Below are 16,535 nucleotides of genomic sequence, written 5' to 3' on the forward strand. Positions count from 1 at the left end.
CCTGCCGCGGCAGGGGTGGCACTGGATGGACTTCAGGGTCCCTTCCAACCCAAACCATTCCATAGTTCCACATAACCTCACGTGCAGCCTTCCCTTACCTCCCTTAGAGCTGCTGTAGGTGTGCACTGCTTCATGCTGTGTAGTGTGTTGGAATGATTAGAGACTCATTTTTTTATCTTTTTTACATATATAAATATATATATATGCTTACACATACATCATTATTTATCTATATACACAGTGTATATATGCACACACACACACACACACGTATGTGCCCATCTAGGCAGGCTCCTGACCATGACAGGAGTTGATGCAGGCACAGAGAGCAGATTAAAGCTGCAGGAGCTGAGCTGGCAGGGCTATTAATTTTTCACCCGAAAAAAAAAAAAAATCTTACATTAAAAATAGAAAAATCTCTGACGATAAACTCTGCAGTGATGAAATTCAAAGCATATCATTTCACTGAGCTCCTTGGTGTAGAAATCATTACTGCCACTCTGCTGTGCTAAAGAAAAAAAAAATCCTGTGTTGTTGCAGTCTGGTTTAGTTTCCAATTAATGTTGACAGAACAAGTATTTATCAAGCAGCTGAAAGCCAAGGTCTGGGAAGCATTGCAGAGGTAATGTATTACTCATGAATCCTGTACCTTGTTCCGGAGTAGTTCGTACATGCCTTATTCATAACACCAAAGTCATGTCTGTAATGAAATTTAGGTAAATACCCTTCCAGCTGCAGCTGAAGAGCAGTTTAGGAGCTGACTGGACTGGTGTGTCAGGCAGGAGCTGCACTTCAGCTCTTGCTGCGAAGAACTGGCACCTCAGAAGCTTCTGGATTTTCAATTCATGCTTAGGATTAATGCAGTTACAGATCCACTCAGAGCCTTCCTAAACATTCTCAAAGAGTTTTTCACCAACAAGCAAAAACGTGGTGTTACCTGCTCTCCTGTGATGTGGAGCACAGAGGCAGAGGGGCGTGGGTGAGGAGTCCTTGTGCGCAGCCGCTCGCAGTCTGGAGCAGAAAGATGCAGCTCCTGATCCCCTGCCTGAGGAGCTCCCCAGAAAGGGAAGGAGCTGATGGCTCTGAATCATGGAATCATAAAACCTTAGAATGGTTTGTTTTGGAGAGGACCTTAAAGGCCATTCAGAACAAGCCCCTGCCAAGGGCAGGGACACTTTCCACTGTCTCAGGTTGTTCCAAACCCAGTCCAACCTGGCCTTGGACATTTCCAGGATGGGGCAGCCACAGATGCTCTGGGAAAACCTGTGCCAGGGCCTCACCACCCTCACAAGGTGGCATGTGTATCTAATGTCTAATCTGTACCTACTCTGTGTCAGTTTGAAGCTATTCCCCCTTGATCTGTCACTGCAGACCCTTGTCCAAAGTCTCTCTCCAGCTCCCTGGTCAGTGATCCACAAGTTCTTGAACTTGCACCAGCAACCTTTGGGTGGAGCTGAACACCTTGGCCCCTCTCAAAAGGCATCACAGCATTGTGAATCTGGTGACTCAGTGGGATGGACTGAGTGTATTCCAGCAATTACAGGTTTTCATAATCTGGCAGAATGGGGCCGGGTTCAATCCAGCAATTGCCATTCCACTTGACTTCCAGCAGTATCTGGCAACACTCAAGCTGTGTTTCCTAGTCATTTGTTTTCTTCTGATCTGTATCTCCTGCCTTCTCATGGGCATTCCCAGAGGTTAACAGTGTAATGAGCAAATGCCTTTGTCTGTCTTCTCTAATAGGAGACCTGACATTCTCCTCCCATTCCAAAGAGGGGAAGAGCCAAAGGAAGGCTAGGCAACAAGCTGCGGTTAACTCAAGGTGCTATAACCACTTCCAGGGCCCTTCTGTTCCAGATTTTTATGTTTTGTCCCTTCTGTTGGTGCTGTATGGAGAATTCTCACAGCACAGATGCATGGGATTGGAGGCACTCCCTGTGCACTAGGGCATCGTGATGGGTTTTCAGCACTCAGCTGAGGCATCAGAGCTGTGTTGTGATGGGCAGAGTCACCATCTGGAGAGGTTTTTCCTCCAGTCAAGAGAAGCATGGAGCAATGGGATCCCAGCACGGGCTGTGTGCCAGGCCAAAGGTGTGGAGAGCAGCTTGACAGGCAAAAAAAAAGGGGGTTTTCTTCAATTTCTTTTTATGACCTAAGAGTGAAAGTACTGTAAGTCAGTAAAAACATTTCAGAAAACAGTTATTTGAGTCGATGCTGCCTCTATAAACAGAGCTGCATTTTGGAATGAAGCACAGCAGAATTCCCCACCAGTGCAACAGTTTTATTACCTGTAAATGGGATGTGGTGCTTTCTCACCTGTCCAAAACTGGGGATCAAGTCCTGTCTCGTAAGAAAAATATTATTTGTTTTTCCAGCAGGCACATTCTTGTCCTCCCAGCACCATGAGGGCTGACAGAGCATCACTGGGCTCTGCTCACACAAATCCTTGTGTTACCAATCCAAAAGGAGGTTCATTGGCAGGGCTCAGGGGACACCTTGCCAAAAACCTGGCCAGGGCATTAGAAGTGATTCACTTTTTTTCTGAGTTTATTTTGAGATGGATAGTATCCATCCCTGAATGGGGACAAGCTGGTAAATCCTCACTGCTGTGAAAGCTTCTATCTTGTGTAATATTTACTAGATGTTTGGCCATCCAAGGTATTTCTTTGCTTTGCCAGACAGGGATGAGCTAATAACATTTCCTGTCCTTAAAAGCCCTTTTAAAGCCACAGTTGATATCATATTTTATTTTCCTTGGCTGGAAGGGGTTCGATTGCTTTTAGTGCAGTCCCATTTTTATGTACTTCCAGAAATGAAGTGGCTTAAAAGGACTCCCTTGGGAGAAGCTAGGGCCTTAAGGAAGAATACAAGTTTTTTGGCAAAACCAAAAAAAAAAACATCACACAGATCACTGAGGTCCCAGGGTGGAGCCTCTCTGGCTCCTGCCCTGCTTGCTGCATGTCCTGCTGGGGCATCCACATGTGCCTGGGGCACCTGCAGGATCAGGTATTTATTGTTCTCACCCAGAAATGGTATTAGAACTTCACACTTCTACATCATGTGTGTTTTGTGTGTCTGTGGAGAATCATCTTCTCACATCTTTGAGAAGACACAGCCATGTTGAACTTGCAGCATTACAAGATGGAAATCTGTAAATGTTTAAAGGTTTAAAAATCTCAGTAAAATCATCTTTAGCATCAGAAGTTATTGTCTGGTTTTGTTTTGTTTTGTTTTTTTGCCTTAAACAGGACTTGATGTGTAGTTCAGTTAATTTGCTGTGGTTGTCAATCTGGTAGGGCATTGCCAGAAGCATCTTTATTACTAGAAAAGCTGGAGAACATGTTTAAAAGGGTGTTTTACAAAGAAATAAAGATGTTTCATTCCATGGGACTGTCCACAGGGTAGTGAGTGCAGGTGTCATTTAAAGGACATTTTATTCAAAGTGTGGATATTTTAAATGTGGCATTTCCTAGTGGCTTCAGGTTGGTTACATGCTTTGCAAATGTGGTTTGCCTCTGTGAAATGACTATAAAAGTAGCACTTCAGCTTTCATTTCATTGTACCCCTGGTGTTTCTAAATTTACATCTACTCACAGAAAATACATTGGGGTTTGTTTTTTTGCTGTCTGCCCATGTCTGAGGGGTTTTGAGCTGTCAGTGATCACCAGTAATAAAGAATGCAGCTCTGTTTCCCAAAGCTGGATGTGGTTGAAGGATTAGCATTTTTGTCTTCAAAAGTTGTTTTGTTGGTGTAATGACAAATACTTTTTCTTCTGATTTTAGGAGTGGCCACACACTACTTGCCTTCTGGTTTTCTCGACAAGAAGGAAAATTAAATAGACAGCAGACTATTGAACTGGGACATCATATTCTCAAGGCACATATTTTTAAGGTAACAAAAATTCAAATGAAGGTTTACACCAACCTCATCTGCAGCACTGGCAGCACTCGGTCTCGTCTTGTCGTGGGGTTGGTGTAAGAAGTGTGATTGCTTGAGGCTGCTGAAGCGTGTAGAAGTCAGCTTTAGAAAATTGGCTGTGGTACCCAAGTCCTTAAAATTAAACCCTCCTTCAGATGGTAAATTCAGCAGATAGCCTCCTTACCTAAAATTGCTCTCGACCATTCTCTTCTTGCCCTGAAAGATGAATTCCTGTAGCAGCATCTAGAAAAAAGAAAATCTTTTAAAAAGAGCGGGTTTGAAGAATCTAATGAAAATTTAGGTTGTAACAGGAAAATCTGATCGTTGTTGAAATTGGCTGATTGGTCCACCCTACTCTTCACACCAACATTTAAGACCTGGGTAAATGAAAGGCAAACTTGGGTGTGAGTATCAATGTGACCCCATAAACTAAGTGTCATTCTTTCTGCTGGCCCAGGCTCCAGAAGGTGGGAATGAGAGGGTGGATTTGTAAAGTCACAGGAAATACAGATTTTCTTCAAACTGTTAAAATCTGTGGGTGCTTAACACTAGTAAAAACAAGGCTATATTTTCATCTGGTCTCTCTGTGATTTTATAGACTTGCGGTTTCTGTTCCTAGAGCTAACAGGTGATTTCTGCCTTGTGTCAGTCCTGTTGGATTTATTTACTGTATTCCCTGTGGCAGATTCACCATCAGGTGTAGCAGCAAAGTCTCCTTGTTTGGGAAGACAATGGCTGGAGCCAAAGGGAAGAACCCCAGACTGGCGCAGTACCCCTCAGGGTATCAATTTCACATTTTCAGTTACATTCCCAAAGCCAAATCCAGCCCTGAGTTTACTGTTCAGCTGCCATTTACATCTGAATCTGGTTCCAAACCTCCTTCATTTCACATGTCCATAGTGGGAACCAGTAACAGGGATCCAGACTCAGAGCAAATGATAATTTTCATTGAGTGGAGAAGTTTCCAATAGATTCCAGGTTTAATTGAGTGGTATTTGCAGTAATAGAAAATGCCAGTTAGCATATGACAAATGTCAGTCCAGCCTTCTGTTCCACATCACTCAGCAAAATCCTTGGGTTTACAACACTGCAGGAAGACCAGTGCCACAGTGACTGATAACCATAACAGAATGCTGTTTACAAGTACTGCAAAGTTTTGAAAGGGTTTGAATTTGCCAGATTAGAAATTGTAACTTAGTATTTTGCTTTTCCTTGAATAGATTTATTTTTATTGCTTATTTTAACAAGTGTTTACTGCAGATTTGTGAGTGTGTACTGAGTGAAACAAGACCTGCATTAGTTTCTGAAGGAGGCACTAGGCTGGAATATTGTAGACCATATTTAAGAGCTCGAGCATTCTTTAAAGAAAATACTTCCAAGAGTGCATGCACAGACTCTTTGCCCATTGTTACCAACCCTATTTGTTTCTAAACAAGCATTTTTCCCATTCAGGCTTTTCATTCTGGCTGATCTTTTGCTGAAGCCATTACCAATGTGGCCACAGTCTTTCTGCCAAGTAGGGAGCATGTCAGGTCATCAGTTCAGGGTGTTTTTCCTCAAGTTGCCATGTTACGGCAGCAGACACAAAGATCGTTCTGCAGACACAAAGATCCTAATTTTGAAGGTATTTATGAAGGCCTGGTGCCATTATAATTCCATTTTATGTACTCACCAGGAAGCCAGGAGAATATTAGACCAGAGCAAAAGCGTTTTGTCCATCCAGGGAGTACTGAGACCTGGGTGTAGAGGCAAAATTCGATAAAACAGAGAAGAAAATTTGTTTATCCTTCTCCAATCTTTCCTAGTTTGAATCCACTGGTACCTTAGCAAGGTGATGATGGAACACTTGGAATTTCCAGGTGTAAAAAAAGTAAGTGATGCACAGACACAAAGTGCTGACCTGACCCGTGGGTGGGAAGACATTTTCACATTCCCATCTTCTCTTGCTGGCTGAGATCTGATGGTTTGTCTTCTCTTTTAAACACAAACATCTTCAGACAGTTTGGGGGGAAAAAAGGAGTACAAATGTTTTAGTCTTTTAAATCAGTTGCCAGTCTTAACAGGAGCATATAGAAAGCCAACTTGAAAAGCCTGGCATGGAATAAAAGGGCACAAAGAGAAATGTGCAGTTGTGATACAGGAGGACCCAAACTTCAGGCTGACATTTGTTTTGCAAATCAGCGAAAGAGAAGGCTTTGATTTAATCTTAAATTAGTTAAAATATCAGTAATACAGAAGTGGGTGATGCTTGCAGCAACCTGGTCTAGTGGAAGGTGTCACTGCCCATGGCAGGGGGATGGAATGAGATGGGCTTTAAGGTTCCTTCTAACCCAAGCCAGTCTGGAATTCTGGGATTCTGTAAGGTGCTGATGGCCAAATAGCAGAGGAGATGATAAGGTAAAAATTAAAGATGCTGACAGCTTGCATACAAGACAGGACAGCAAAAACCAACTGTTTGATCACTGGGGTTGTAGGGGCTGGAAAAACTGCTGAAATTGTCAGGCCATCTGCTGGTCTCATGTTGGATGGTCCCAATGAAGTGGGAACTACTGATGGTATTTTGATTAGATGTTGTATGAAGCTGGGATTTGTTTTTGCTAAAGGATTCGCTCTGCCCCACAGTTCTGAAGAGGGAATTAGAAAAGGAAGATAGGAGCTAAAAAATGAGAAATAGGGCAGGCTTTTGCCTGAATGGTAACTGAATGATAATGGTGTTGAATGTACTTTTTCTTTAAGGGGTAAATGTCACCTTTTATGTCTTGCACTAATATCTAAGTATATATATATATATATATATATATATATATATATATATATATTCTAATGCAACAGTTAAGATTTCTGTAGCATCTGTGATTATCTTCAGAGGGCTATTCTCAAAATATCTACCCTTTTCCTTGGTCCTGATGGCGATTCAGGCAGCTTATGTATGGGCTTGATAGTAGTATAACTATTTTTAAATTATTTTAACTGTTTATCATAAAAATGCTTTCCCTTTCCAGTTTCACCATCCTGAGTTCATGAAATTTAATATTGACCTCTAATGTCCTGTTTTGTGTCATTTCAAAAGCAGCATTTAACAGTGGCTCAAATTCCTGAGCTCTTTTTCCCTCAACACAAGCAGGTTTTTTTTGTGGTTTAGCTCCCTGAATTATAAGGAAACAAGTACATGGAGCTGTTATTTATAAGAGCTTGTCTAATCTATTGCTTCTTTTGGTGATAAAACCGTTTCAAATGACAAATCTGTTGATGGCTAGGGTGATGCTGCAGATTATCTTTCACACAGAGGAATTAGAGGTTGCAGCCGAGTCCAGCAGCGTTGGGATGATGATTCCCACACATCTTCCTTCAGAGGAAACAAATCCCACCTTGTGCTGCTGGTTTTGTTCCACCAGCATCATCCCAGTCCCAGGCACACAAACCAGAACTGGGACCCTGCTGTTTTGCAGGGGTGGAAGCGACCACCCGGCGTGCGAGAAAGCAGGAATCAGGGTTTGCGTATCGGAACAGAATTAAATGTGCCGTGCAAGATGCCTGTGCAGTTTCCATGGAATCGGCAGGCTTTCATTGGAAATCAGCAGCAGAACAGCAGCATTCAGGGCATACTCATGGCATGGCTCCTGCTGGACTCGCCATCCCACCCTCTGCTCTTCCATCCAGCTGTTCACTCCCATCTCTCGGCTATGGAGGGATTATGTCTCCTTCCACAGGAGGGAGAAACCTGCTAAACTATGTTCTGCCAATTAGGGGTGCTGGAAAATATGTCAGACCTTCAATAGGTTATGTATAACCTGATCATGGACACCAGCTAGAAAAGCTGGAGACAATCTGGTACAAGATACCAGGGCATACTGCTCCAGGCTGTGGTTGAAAGTTCCTGAATTTATCTTACTGTGAGCAGATACTGTGTACTTTATTTAAAAAGAAAAAAAGCAGCAATCTGTGTTCCTAACATGGCATTTTGTGAGGGTGTTGAATGGATCTGGTTGGTCACAGTTAAATCCTGCCTTTCCTCGACCTTGGAGATGGCTACATTACCTTTACAAGTAATTTTCTGCAAGTTTATTAATTGACTGTGAAGGTCAGATATGGCAAATTATCGCATTATCTTGGGTGTAGTCATTATTGTCCTGAAACTCCTTTGAAGTCCAGAGACCCAGGAGGATCTGGCCAGTGTAACTGAGCAGATTTGTAAGTGTGGATCTAAGTTCCTTTCTCTTTTTCAGGGTCTGAGTAAAAAAGTCGGGGTATCTTCCTCCATCCTGCAAGGGCTCTGGATCTCCTACAGTACTGAAGGTCTTTCAATGGCGTTGGCATCTCTGAGAAATCTCTACACCCCAAACATAAAGGTAGTGGAGGAGGAGATGGAGAGCTGGGGGGTTCAGAATTGACACAAGAAGCTCCAGCAATGGGCAGTGACCATGCAGAGTATTCACTGGAGCCGTGTCCAGTGTCCTGGCCAGGCTGAACAGCTTGCTGGGTGCTTGTCCTGAGCTGAGGAGAGGCCTTTAGTCACTTGAGGTTTTTTTACCATGTGAGGTAGTCTGTCAGCTCTGCTACTTTGACAGAGCATCTCCTTTTCATTGCAATGAGCAAATAGTGAGTTTGTGCCTGTGCAAATGGGATTTTTCCTTCCCAAAGATGTGGAATGCGATAACTGATGTCAGAACTTGACCTGTAAAGGGCTCTGGCTTAGATAGGCATGAACTCTGAGGTGACACCAAATCCAGCAGCACATGCACGTATGCTGGTTCAGACACTTCTTTTGCAGTGGTAAGATGAATGTGTTGACTTAGGTGAGCCCATCTCTACAGCAGAAGGGATTTCAGAGAGAGATACAGGTTTGGAATTGTTTTCTCACATGGGAGGATGTTTATCCCACCCAGGCAAGGTGAGCTCAGTGTCTGTCCCCATGTCCCTTCCTTGTCACTCTCGAGCACCAGGTGCAGGCTTTTCCACTGGTGCCAAGTGCGAAGGGAGCTGTGCTGTGGGACAGCCAGACCAACCCTAGAGAGGAATCCCATGGGAAGGGTGCTGAATACAGCTCTCTCCAGCTGTGTGTTTTGATTTCCCGTCCCCACCGTGTCCCCAGGTGCTGCAGCAGGGCTGGAGCGACATTGTTCCAAAACAAAGGGTGGCAGCACCCTTCAGACCACTTCCTAGCCACTTGGGAAATGGATTAAACTGCTCCATCTGCATCACATGGGACCATCTATTAGGCAGATGTTTTTGCTCAGCATTTTATGTCCTTTGCTGTTTGCTTGGAGATGAGTCGAGGCCCTGGTTTCTGCTGCGGCCTCGCAGCTCCTGTCTCTCTGCAAAGCTCAGCCTACAGCTCTCCTTCCTCGCGCAGGTCAGTCGGTTGCTGATTTTAGGAGGTGCAAATGTGAATTACCGGACGGAAGTTCTGAACAACGCCCCCATTTTGTGTGTCCAATCTCACCTGGGGTACGCAGAGATGGTGGCTTTGCTCCTGGAGTTCGGGGCCAACGTTGATGCTGCTTCTGAGAGCGGCCTGACCCCGCTGGGCTACGCGGCTGCCGCCGGCTTCCTGAGCATCGTGGTGCTGCTGTGCAAGAAACGGGCCAAGGTAAGGGAACCACACTGCTCAAAAGCTCATCTAAACCATGTTTGTTGCAGGCAGCACATGGAACGCTTGCTAGGGAGCATCCTCCAGGAGAGGAAGCTAGGAGGCTGCTTTTGGTGGTGTTTTTATCTGCTAAAATGTAGTGGGTTTAAAAGTCCCGCATTGACACCAACTCCTGAGAGTCAGGAATTGGTGTCTGGAATTCAGGTCTGAGGTAGGAGCTGCCTAGTGACGCTGCCCTGGTGACCTGCATAAGGGTGTTCTGGAGAAATCCTTGAACTTCACAAGGTTAAAATGGCAACGCTGCTTTTCCAGCACAAAGCATTCTTTAAATATCTCTCTGAGACACATTCTCCTAAAATTTTCATCAGACTTGTCCTAGAAAAATCCCCTTTGTTTAGCTTTGTGATGAGTGGAGTTTTAATTGTATATTATGAGTCAAGTCAAAATACTTTGTTGAAGAAGAAAATTATGCTGATTTTTGAAGTGGAGCCTCCTGGAAACAATTTGTGGTTTCTCTATATCTTTAATTTTAGTTCAAAGGGCAAAATATGGGTTTATGTAGTTTTGGTATGGATGTCAGGATGACTGAAGGACTGTTTAGATCTTTCTGGGTTGTGTTGTCTGTAATAATGTCAGGATGGTATGAAGGAAAAAAGAATTTTGCTTTTGTTGGATATTTTGAGAGAGTTTAGTGATGTAAGTCCTGCCACTTGTAGTTTTCATTGAATATCCCTAACAGTACTGAGAAAATACCCCAAAACACAGTTTGGTGTAGTTTAAGACTGAGTCATTTGCAGAAAATTTCAATACTGATTACTGAAGGAGTTGAGAAAGGAGAAATATTGATATATTATTAATGTGAATGTGTTATAATATATTAAATATTTCTCATATATATTTTATAACTGCAATTTAGCATCAGGCCCTGGCACAGGGTGCCCAGAGAAGCAGTGGCTGCCCCTGGATCCCTGGAAGTGTCCAAGGCCAGGTTGGACAGGGCTTGGAGCACCCTGGGACAGTGGAAGCTGTCCCTGCCCGTGGCAGGGGAGTGGAATGAGATGGTGTTTAAAGTCCCTTCCAACCCAAACCATTCTGTGATTTTATGAATTAATATTAGTAAAAATACATTACTACAATAATTACTCATTATTTTTATGATAAATAGTGCACAGCAGAGCACAGAGGGGGTTAACCAGCAGGAGGATGATAACTGACCTGCCTTTCTTGTGTTCTCCAAGTATCCCTGCTGGGATAGTTATCTAGAAATCCCAGTTGATGTATTCAGGCATCAAGTGGAAACCATGCCCTGAAAAAGAACCAGATAAGTTCCTGCAGGGCTGTCAAGCAGTCTCTAATTCCTATTGATTGTGCCTGCACTGGGTTCATGTTACAGTGTCTGACTGCAGGCTGAGGCACTTTTGGGGCTCTCAAAAGAACTGATACCTGAAAAACAGACTGGTTTTCCTTTTGTAGATATAGCTAAAGGAGATAATACCAGTGTGTGGTATTTCAGTGCACAAGAAAATTTGAGTGCTGGACTTTAGGCCACAACGGAAAAAACATTTTTGTAGTCTTTGAGTTCTTGAAGAAAACTGGAGAAACCTAAAAAAAAAGTAATGCTATTTTCCCCAAAGCAAACATTTGTGGCCAAGATAATGCCAGAGCCTGGGACATTGTTTTGGAAGTGTTTGTTTTCTGCTCATGGAAGTGATAGTTTACCAGAAAAATGCACATTTTGCACACGTGGCATTATTTTGAAACCGGGATTGGAAACTCTGAAGAAGCAAAGATGTGTTAATTGTATTTTTTCCTCTCTTTTCAAGGTGGATCATTTGGACAAAAACGGGCAGTGTGCCCTGGTCCATGCTGCTCTCAGGGGACACTTGGAGGTGGTGAAGTTCTTGATCCAGTGCGACTGGAGCATGGCTGGACAGCAGCAGGGAGTGTTCAAGAAGAGCCACGCAATCCAGCAGGCCCTGATCGCTGCTGCCAGCATGGGCTACACCGAGGTAGGACCTCCTCTGCCTGTGCAGGGAGGGAAACCAAGGGGTGGCCTTTTCCTGCCCACTCACCAGAGAACATCTGGAGGTGGAGTCCAGAGTCCTTCTCTTCCTCCCTGTCCCATCCCAGTGTTCACAGATCCCTTGGCAAACCCTGTGGTCTGGGCAGGCATCCAGGAGAGGAAGGATAGCAAGCCTTCAAGTTGTCAGAATAAGCTTTTGGAATAAACTTTGAAGCAGGGATAAGATGGATGGACACGCGTTGCCTACACCGCTCCTCCAGCACGGATAGGGAGTTGTGAGAACGTGTAGCTTTGGACTGTGTGTCGAGGGAGAGAAGAGCCAGAGAGCTTCCTCCTGCCATCCTGACAAAGATTTATGACGGGGAAAATTATATATAGAATAATTTAGGTTGGAAGGGACCATTAAGGTCATTGGGTCCAACCATTAAGCCAGTGCCAAGACCACCACTGCCATTAGTACTCCACAGAGCCCCAGCGACCCATGGCAGCCCCGATTCCTTCTCCTTCCCTTAAGAATTAGTTTCTTTCCTACCAAATACCTCCTCTCAGCCTCGCCTCCTCCAGGACATGCACTCTCTGCACACACCGGGTCATCTCCAACAGAACAGCCACAGTTATAGGGAACCCTACCAAGTCTCATCATGTGCCATCATATCAAGACACTTGGTTAGGTTTTTTTGCTTGTACAGGGCAGCAAGTTCAGTGATTAATCTGAGAAAGAATATTTGCTTGATCTCAGGGTGCCAGGCAGAGACTGTTCCCTTCCCTCTGTGTATTACAAGCAGCTCGTGTGATGGTGTCAGCAGTTCCTGTGTAACACATTCAAGTTCATGATCTGACACATCTTTTTGTTTTAGATTGTCTCCTACCTGCTCGATCTTCCAGAAAAAGATGAAGAGGAGGTGGAGAGAGCACAGATCAACAGCTTTGACAGCCTCTGGGGAGAGACAGGTGATTTCTGTAGAAGCTGTAACTTCCCTTCCCTTCCCTTCCCTTCCCTTCCCTTCCCTTCCCTTCCCTTCCCTTCCCTTCCCTTCCCTTCCCTTCCCTTCCCCTCCCCTCCCCTCCCCTCCCGGGTAGCTCTGACATTCCCAGCCCACTTGTTTCCATCTCTGTTGTCCCACACCTCTGCCCCCAAAATGCAAAAAGTTGGACTAACCAGACATCTTGGAGTTTCTCTGTCAGAGAGGGGTTTCTGAGTAACTGGGAGAGTTGGGAATGTGGATTTGTGATTGACAAATCACACACAAACTGGGGAGCCACCTTAAAGGAACTTTTACATTAAAGGCACCTTAAAGGCACTTTTACATTAAAATTGGTAGTAGGTATGATGGGAAAATGAGCAAAAATGAGCCAACCACAAAACTGAGCAGCCTTTTGTCTACATGAAGCAAGTCTGTATGTTCATATGAAACTCAAGACTGACTTTCACATAACTGCATTATTTATTTTCCCAAAGTAAATAGAGAGTTTAAATAAATTTGGAGAGAAATGCAGGTTTCCACCTAAAAATAGCAGTTTGCTCTGAAAATCTGAATCCTGGCTTGTCTGAGTTTTGATACTTGTTGCTCATGTCTCATCTTCCACAGAGCAGAACCAAATGCCTGGCTCAATGATATCAGCCTGATATCATCCAAATGGCTGTGCCAAGTGACATCATAAGTTTAGGAATTGCTGACAGCACACTATAGCCAATTCCAGATGGAGCATTTCCCCCTGGGACAGAACTAACATCAAAACCAAGCAGAAAAGTGTCTGAGTCACTTATGCTATCTCCATCAGAGTTGGAGGTGCAAAAAACATCTCCATCAAACTGTTTGTCTTGCTGCCAGGCTGTGAAACAGATACATGTGCTGGATAGGAGCAGTTTAATGATTCTTTCTCCAGATAAAGTTGTTTTTTCTACAAGAAAACACAGCATCAGAAACAGAACACACTGCTGCAGATCCCTGGTGTAGGAGGCTGTGGTTTGACATTGCTCGCTGACGGAGATGGGCACCTCCACACCTGAACCTGGTCTCAGGCTCTGTTTGAGCTGTTTTGAGAAACACAGCAGTTGTTGTGTGATGGCTGTGCCAAGACTTGGTTATTGCACGGTGAATGGTCCTTCTGGAACTACCTCCTCGTGGAAAAGCTGCACAATGAGCATTCCTGTTCACCGGCGCAGGATCCTGGTTGCTGCTCCTTGGCTGGACTCACCTTGGTTGTGCTGGGCCATGGGAGTTCTCCAGCAGACAGTGAAGCTTCAAACCAGCCCATTTTCATCCTCCTAAATTCCTCCTGGAGGAGCAAGGTCTCGCTGCTCAGTAGCACAGGAGCTTTTGAGCTTCCCTTGAGCTGGAGCTGCAAAGGACAGGCTGGAGCCACATACCCACTGCAGTTGCTTGGACCTTGAGGAACAGAGCAGCAGAAATGTCACTACAGGCAGAAGGAATTGCAAGGGAAGGTAGAGAAATAGTGGATCAAATCATCCTGTTTCAGTAAAGTCTTCTCCAAAGAAAAAACACCAAACACTGGAGTGATTCGCAATATTTTCATTGTTGCAAACATAAGTAATTTTGATGTAAAATACCTCAAATTAACCTGCAACATTTCAAGTGCAGTCAGGTTTAGCAGAGGAACCCAGCAGCCCTGCATGCCGATGCCTCTGCCTCCTTCTATATTTGTAGCTTACGTTGAAAACCCACATGGATCTGATTATAGATTTTGCAGAATGTTCTGCTTGTGGCAGCAAAATGATTTTTCATTTAACTCTTGGTGTCTCTCAACCCCAAGAGAAGAAAATTCAGCCATAATATGGAAGAGAATTGAGAATTAATTAAATCCCCCACCATTAACAGTGTTGCAGTTGGAAACCCATCAACACCTTGTAATCGGCCAACCCACAGAAATGTACTTCAAAGAAAAAACAAGCGACATCAGTCAGAAATAGACTCCCACCTTCTGCTCCAACTCCTACCAGAAAGCAGCAGAACGTGGAGCCAGTGGAGCTGTGCTGAAGTGCACAGAAAGTTAGGGAGAGGGAGGAACCAGAAAATCTAAAATTAACACTGAAACAAGCCACCGGCAGGTCCTGAACTTGGAACTATTTTCAGATTGAATATGTGTTCTCTAATTCAACCACATTTTGAGTTAACAGAGCACATTTTGTCAGGGAAAGAGCTCTCAGGTGTTGCTTCTACCCACCTGTAATATCACGAGCAGATGAAAGTGAGAGATATTTTTGGGTTTGCACAAAGACCCTGGCTGGTAGGATCAGCCCTGGCCAGAAACAAAGCCCAGAAATAGTGTCCTTCTTGGAAGACAGGTGAACAAATCCATCCTGTTTCGCTTTCCAGTTGTTTCCCTGGTTTCAAAGATCTACAGACTAAAGTGGGATATGGAAAATAAAAGTCCTCCATCTGGATTACACTGCTTTGTGCTTGTTTGGACAAAGAAAAGCCACAAATGTGACTGATATCAGTGGCTAGCAGGATCTGTCATGCCTCCTGCTTGATCCCTCACTTGCTCCCTTGTGCTCTTGGTAGGATGAGGCAATGACAGGTTGCAGAAGGTCTTGTCAAGGTACCTGAAGACCTTTATTTTCTTTGGATATCGTGCCCCTCCTCAGATACATTTGGCCTCACAGCCTATGGCTTTGGCATTAGGGAAAACAGTAACGGATTTATGATCACATTTCTTTGCAGCTAAACCTGAACTTGTCACACCTTTAACCTCAGTCACATTTGAACCTCAGACACCCCTTGAACCTCAGTCACAAGTGCCTGTAAGATTATTTTATACTTATTGGGGTTCTCATCCCATTTCACTCTGACTTGCAGAAAACAGTAAAAGCTGGTTGTCCCAAACAGCCTCGTTCCATGACATTTTGTAAACTTTTCATGGAAGAGTTGACCTTTGAGGTAACTAAAATTACAAGAGTGGAAGCTGTACCAATGCAGCCCATTTCCTTTGTTGCGTTTTTCCTGCCATGAGATAGGTTTGGCATTTCAGGCCCCATCACTCTGGAACCCAGCAGAAAGACCCGTTTCCGGATAGGAAAGCACTCCACTGAGCGTGTGGCTCTTTCCCTGACTGCTCTCCTGTCTCGTGCAGCTCTGACGGCGGCGGCGGGGCGCGGGAAGCTGGAGGTGTGCAGGCTGCTCCTGGAGCAGGGCGCCGCCGTGGCGCAGCCCAACCGCCGCGGGGTCGTGCCGCTCTTCAGCGCCGTCAGACAGGGACACTGGCAGGTCAGTGGGGTCCTCTCACCCTAGGGTGGCCGGAGGTGGTGGGTCAGGTCATCCCTTCTGTCTTGCTGGCATGGGGAAGACGATCCCCAGATCTTCTGGGGAATGGTCAGAGCAAAAAGAAGTGATGCTGGTTCTTCTATCACGCCAAGCTCTGGCTGGCTGCAGACAGTTTTGCTTAAGTCCTGTGTTATCGTTGAATCATGGAATAGTTTGGGTTGGAAGAGATCTTAAGAGACCATCTAATTCCATCCCCCTGCTGTGGGCAGAGATACCTTCCACTATCCCAGCTTTCTCCAAGCCCCATCCAGCCTGGCCTTGAACAGTTCCAGGGATGGGGCAGCCACAGCTTCTCTGGCTATCTCACCATTTGAGAAGCAAATGGGATGCTCATAACTTACAAGAACATTTTTCCTGTCCTTATACCTCCCTTCATTTTCATAATCCTTAAATCATCCATTCAGCAATCCCAGAGGCCACCATGCCTGTAGAGGTGGGAGTTTCTAGAATGTGGGGTCTGTTCTGCTCTTCCTTGGCTCTGGCACCTTCCCAGCTGTGTCTCCATGGGTAACCCGAGTCCTGGCCTTGTGTGCTGCAGATCGTGGATCTCCTGCTCACGCACGGCGCTGACGTGAACATGGCAGACAAGCAGGGCCGGACGCCGCTGATGATGGCCGCGTCCGAGGGACACCTGGGCACTGTGGAGTTTCTGCTTGCACAAGGTTAGAGCACGCGCTGGGAGGTGTCGGGGACCAGCTGTGGTACATCCCACCACAC

General features: G+C 44.9%; 1 protein-coding gene across 9 annotated transcripts in view; it reads left to right on the top strand.

Moving 5' to 3' along the window:
• Positions 1 to 16,535, top strand: part of TANC2 (tetratricopeptide repeat, ankyrin repeat and coiled-coil containing 2) — a 136,366-nt gene that overhangs the window by 102,141 nt on the left and 17,690 nt on the right. For all 9 annotated transcript variants that reach the window (XM_068211811.1, XM_068211813.1, XM_068211818.1 and 6 more), the window contains 7 exons: positions 3,784 to 3,892; positions 8,146 to 8,268; positions 9,273 to 9,509; positions 11,333 to 11,518; positions 12,390 to 12,483; positions 15,628 to 15,761; positions 16,357 to 16,480. In XM_068211811.1, the coding sequence (XP_068067912.1) occupies positions 3,784 to 3,892; positions 8,146 to 8,268; positions 9,273 to 9,509; positions 11,333 to 11,518; positions 12,390 to 12,483; positions 15,628 to 15,761; positions 16,357 to 16,480 (1,007 nt within the window). The remainder of the gene's footprint in view (positions 1 to 3,783; positions 3,893 to 8,145; positions 8,269 to 9,272; positions 9,510 to 11,332; positions 11,519 to 12,389; positions 12,484 to 15,627; positions 15,762 to 16,356; positions 16,481 to 16,535) is intronic.

Source organism: Anomalospiza imberbis, chromosome 22, assembly GCF_031753505.1.
Source record: "Anomalospiza imberbis isolate Cuckoo-Finch-1a 21T00152 chromosome 22, ASM3175350v1, whole genome shotgun sequence".
Taxonomy (NCBI): Eukaryota; Metazoa; Chordata; class Aves; order Passeriformes; family Viduidae; genus Anomalospiza; species Anomalospiza imberbis.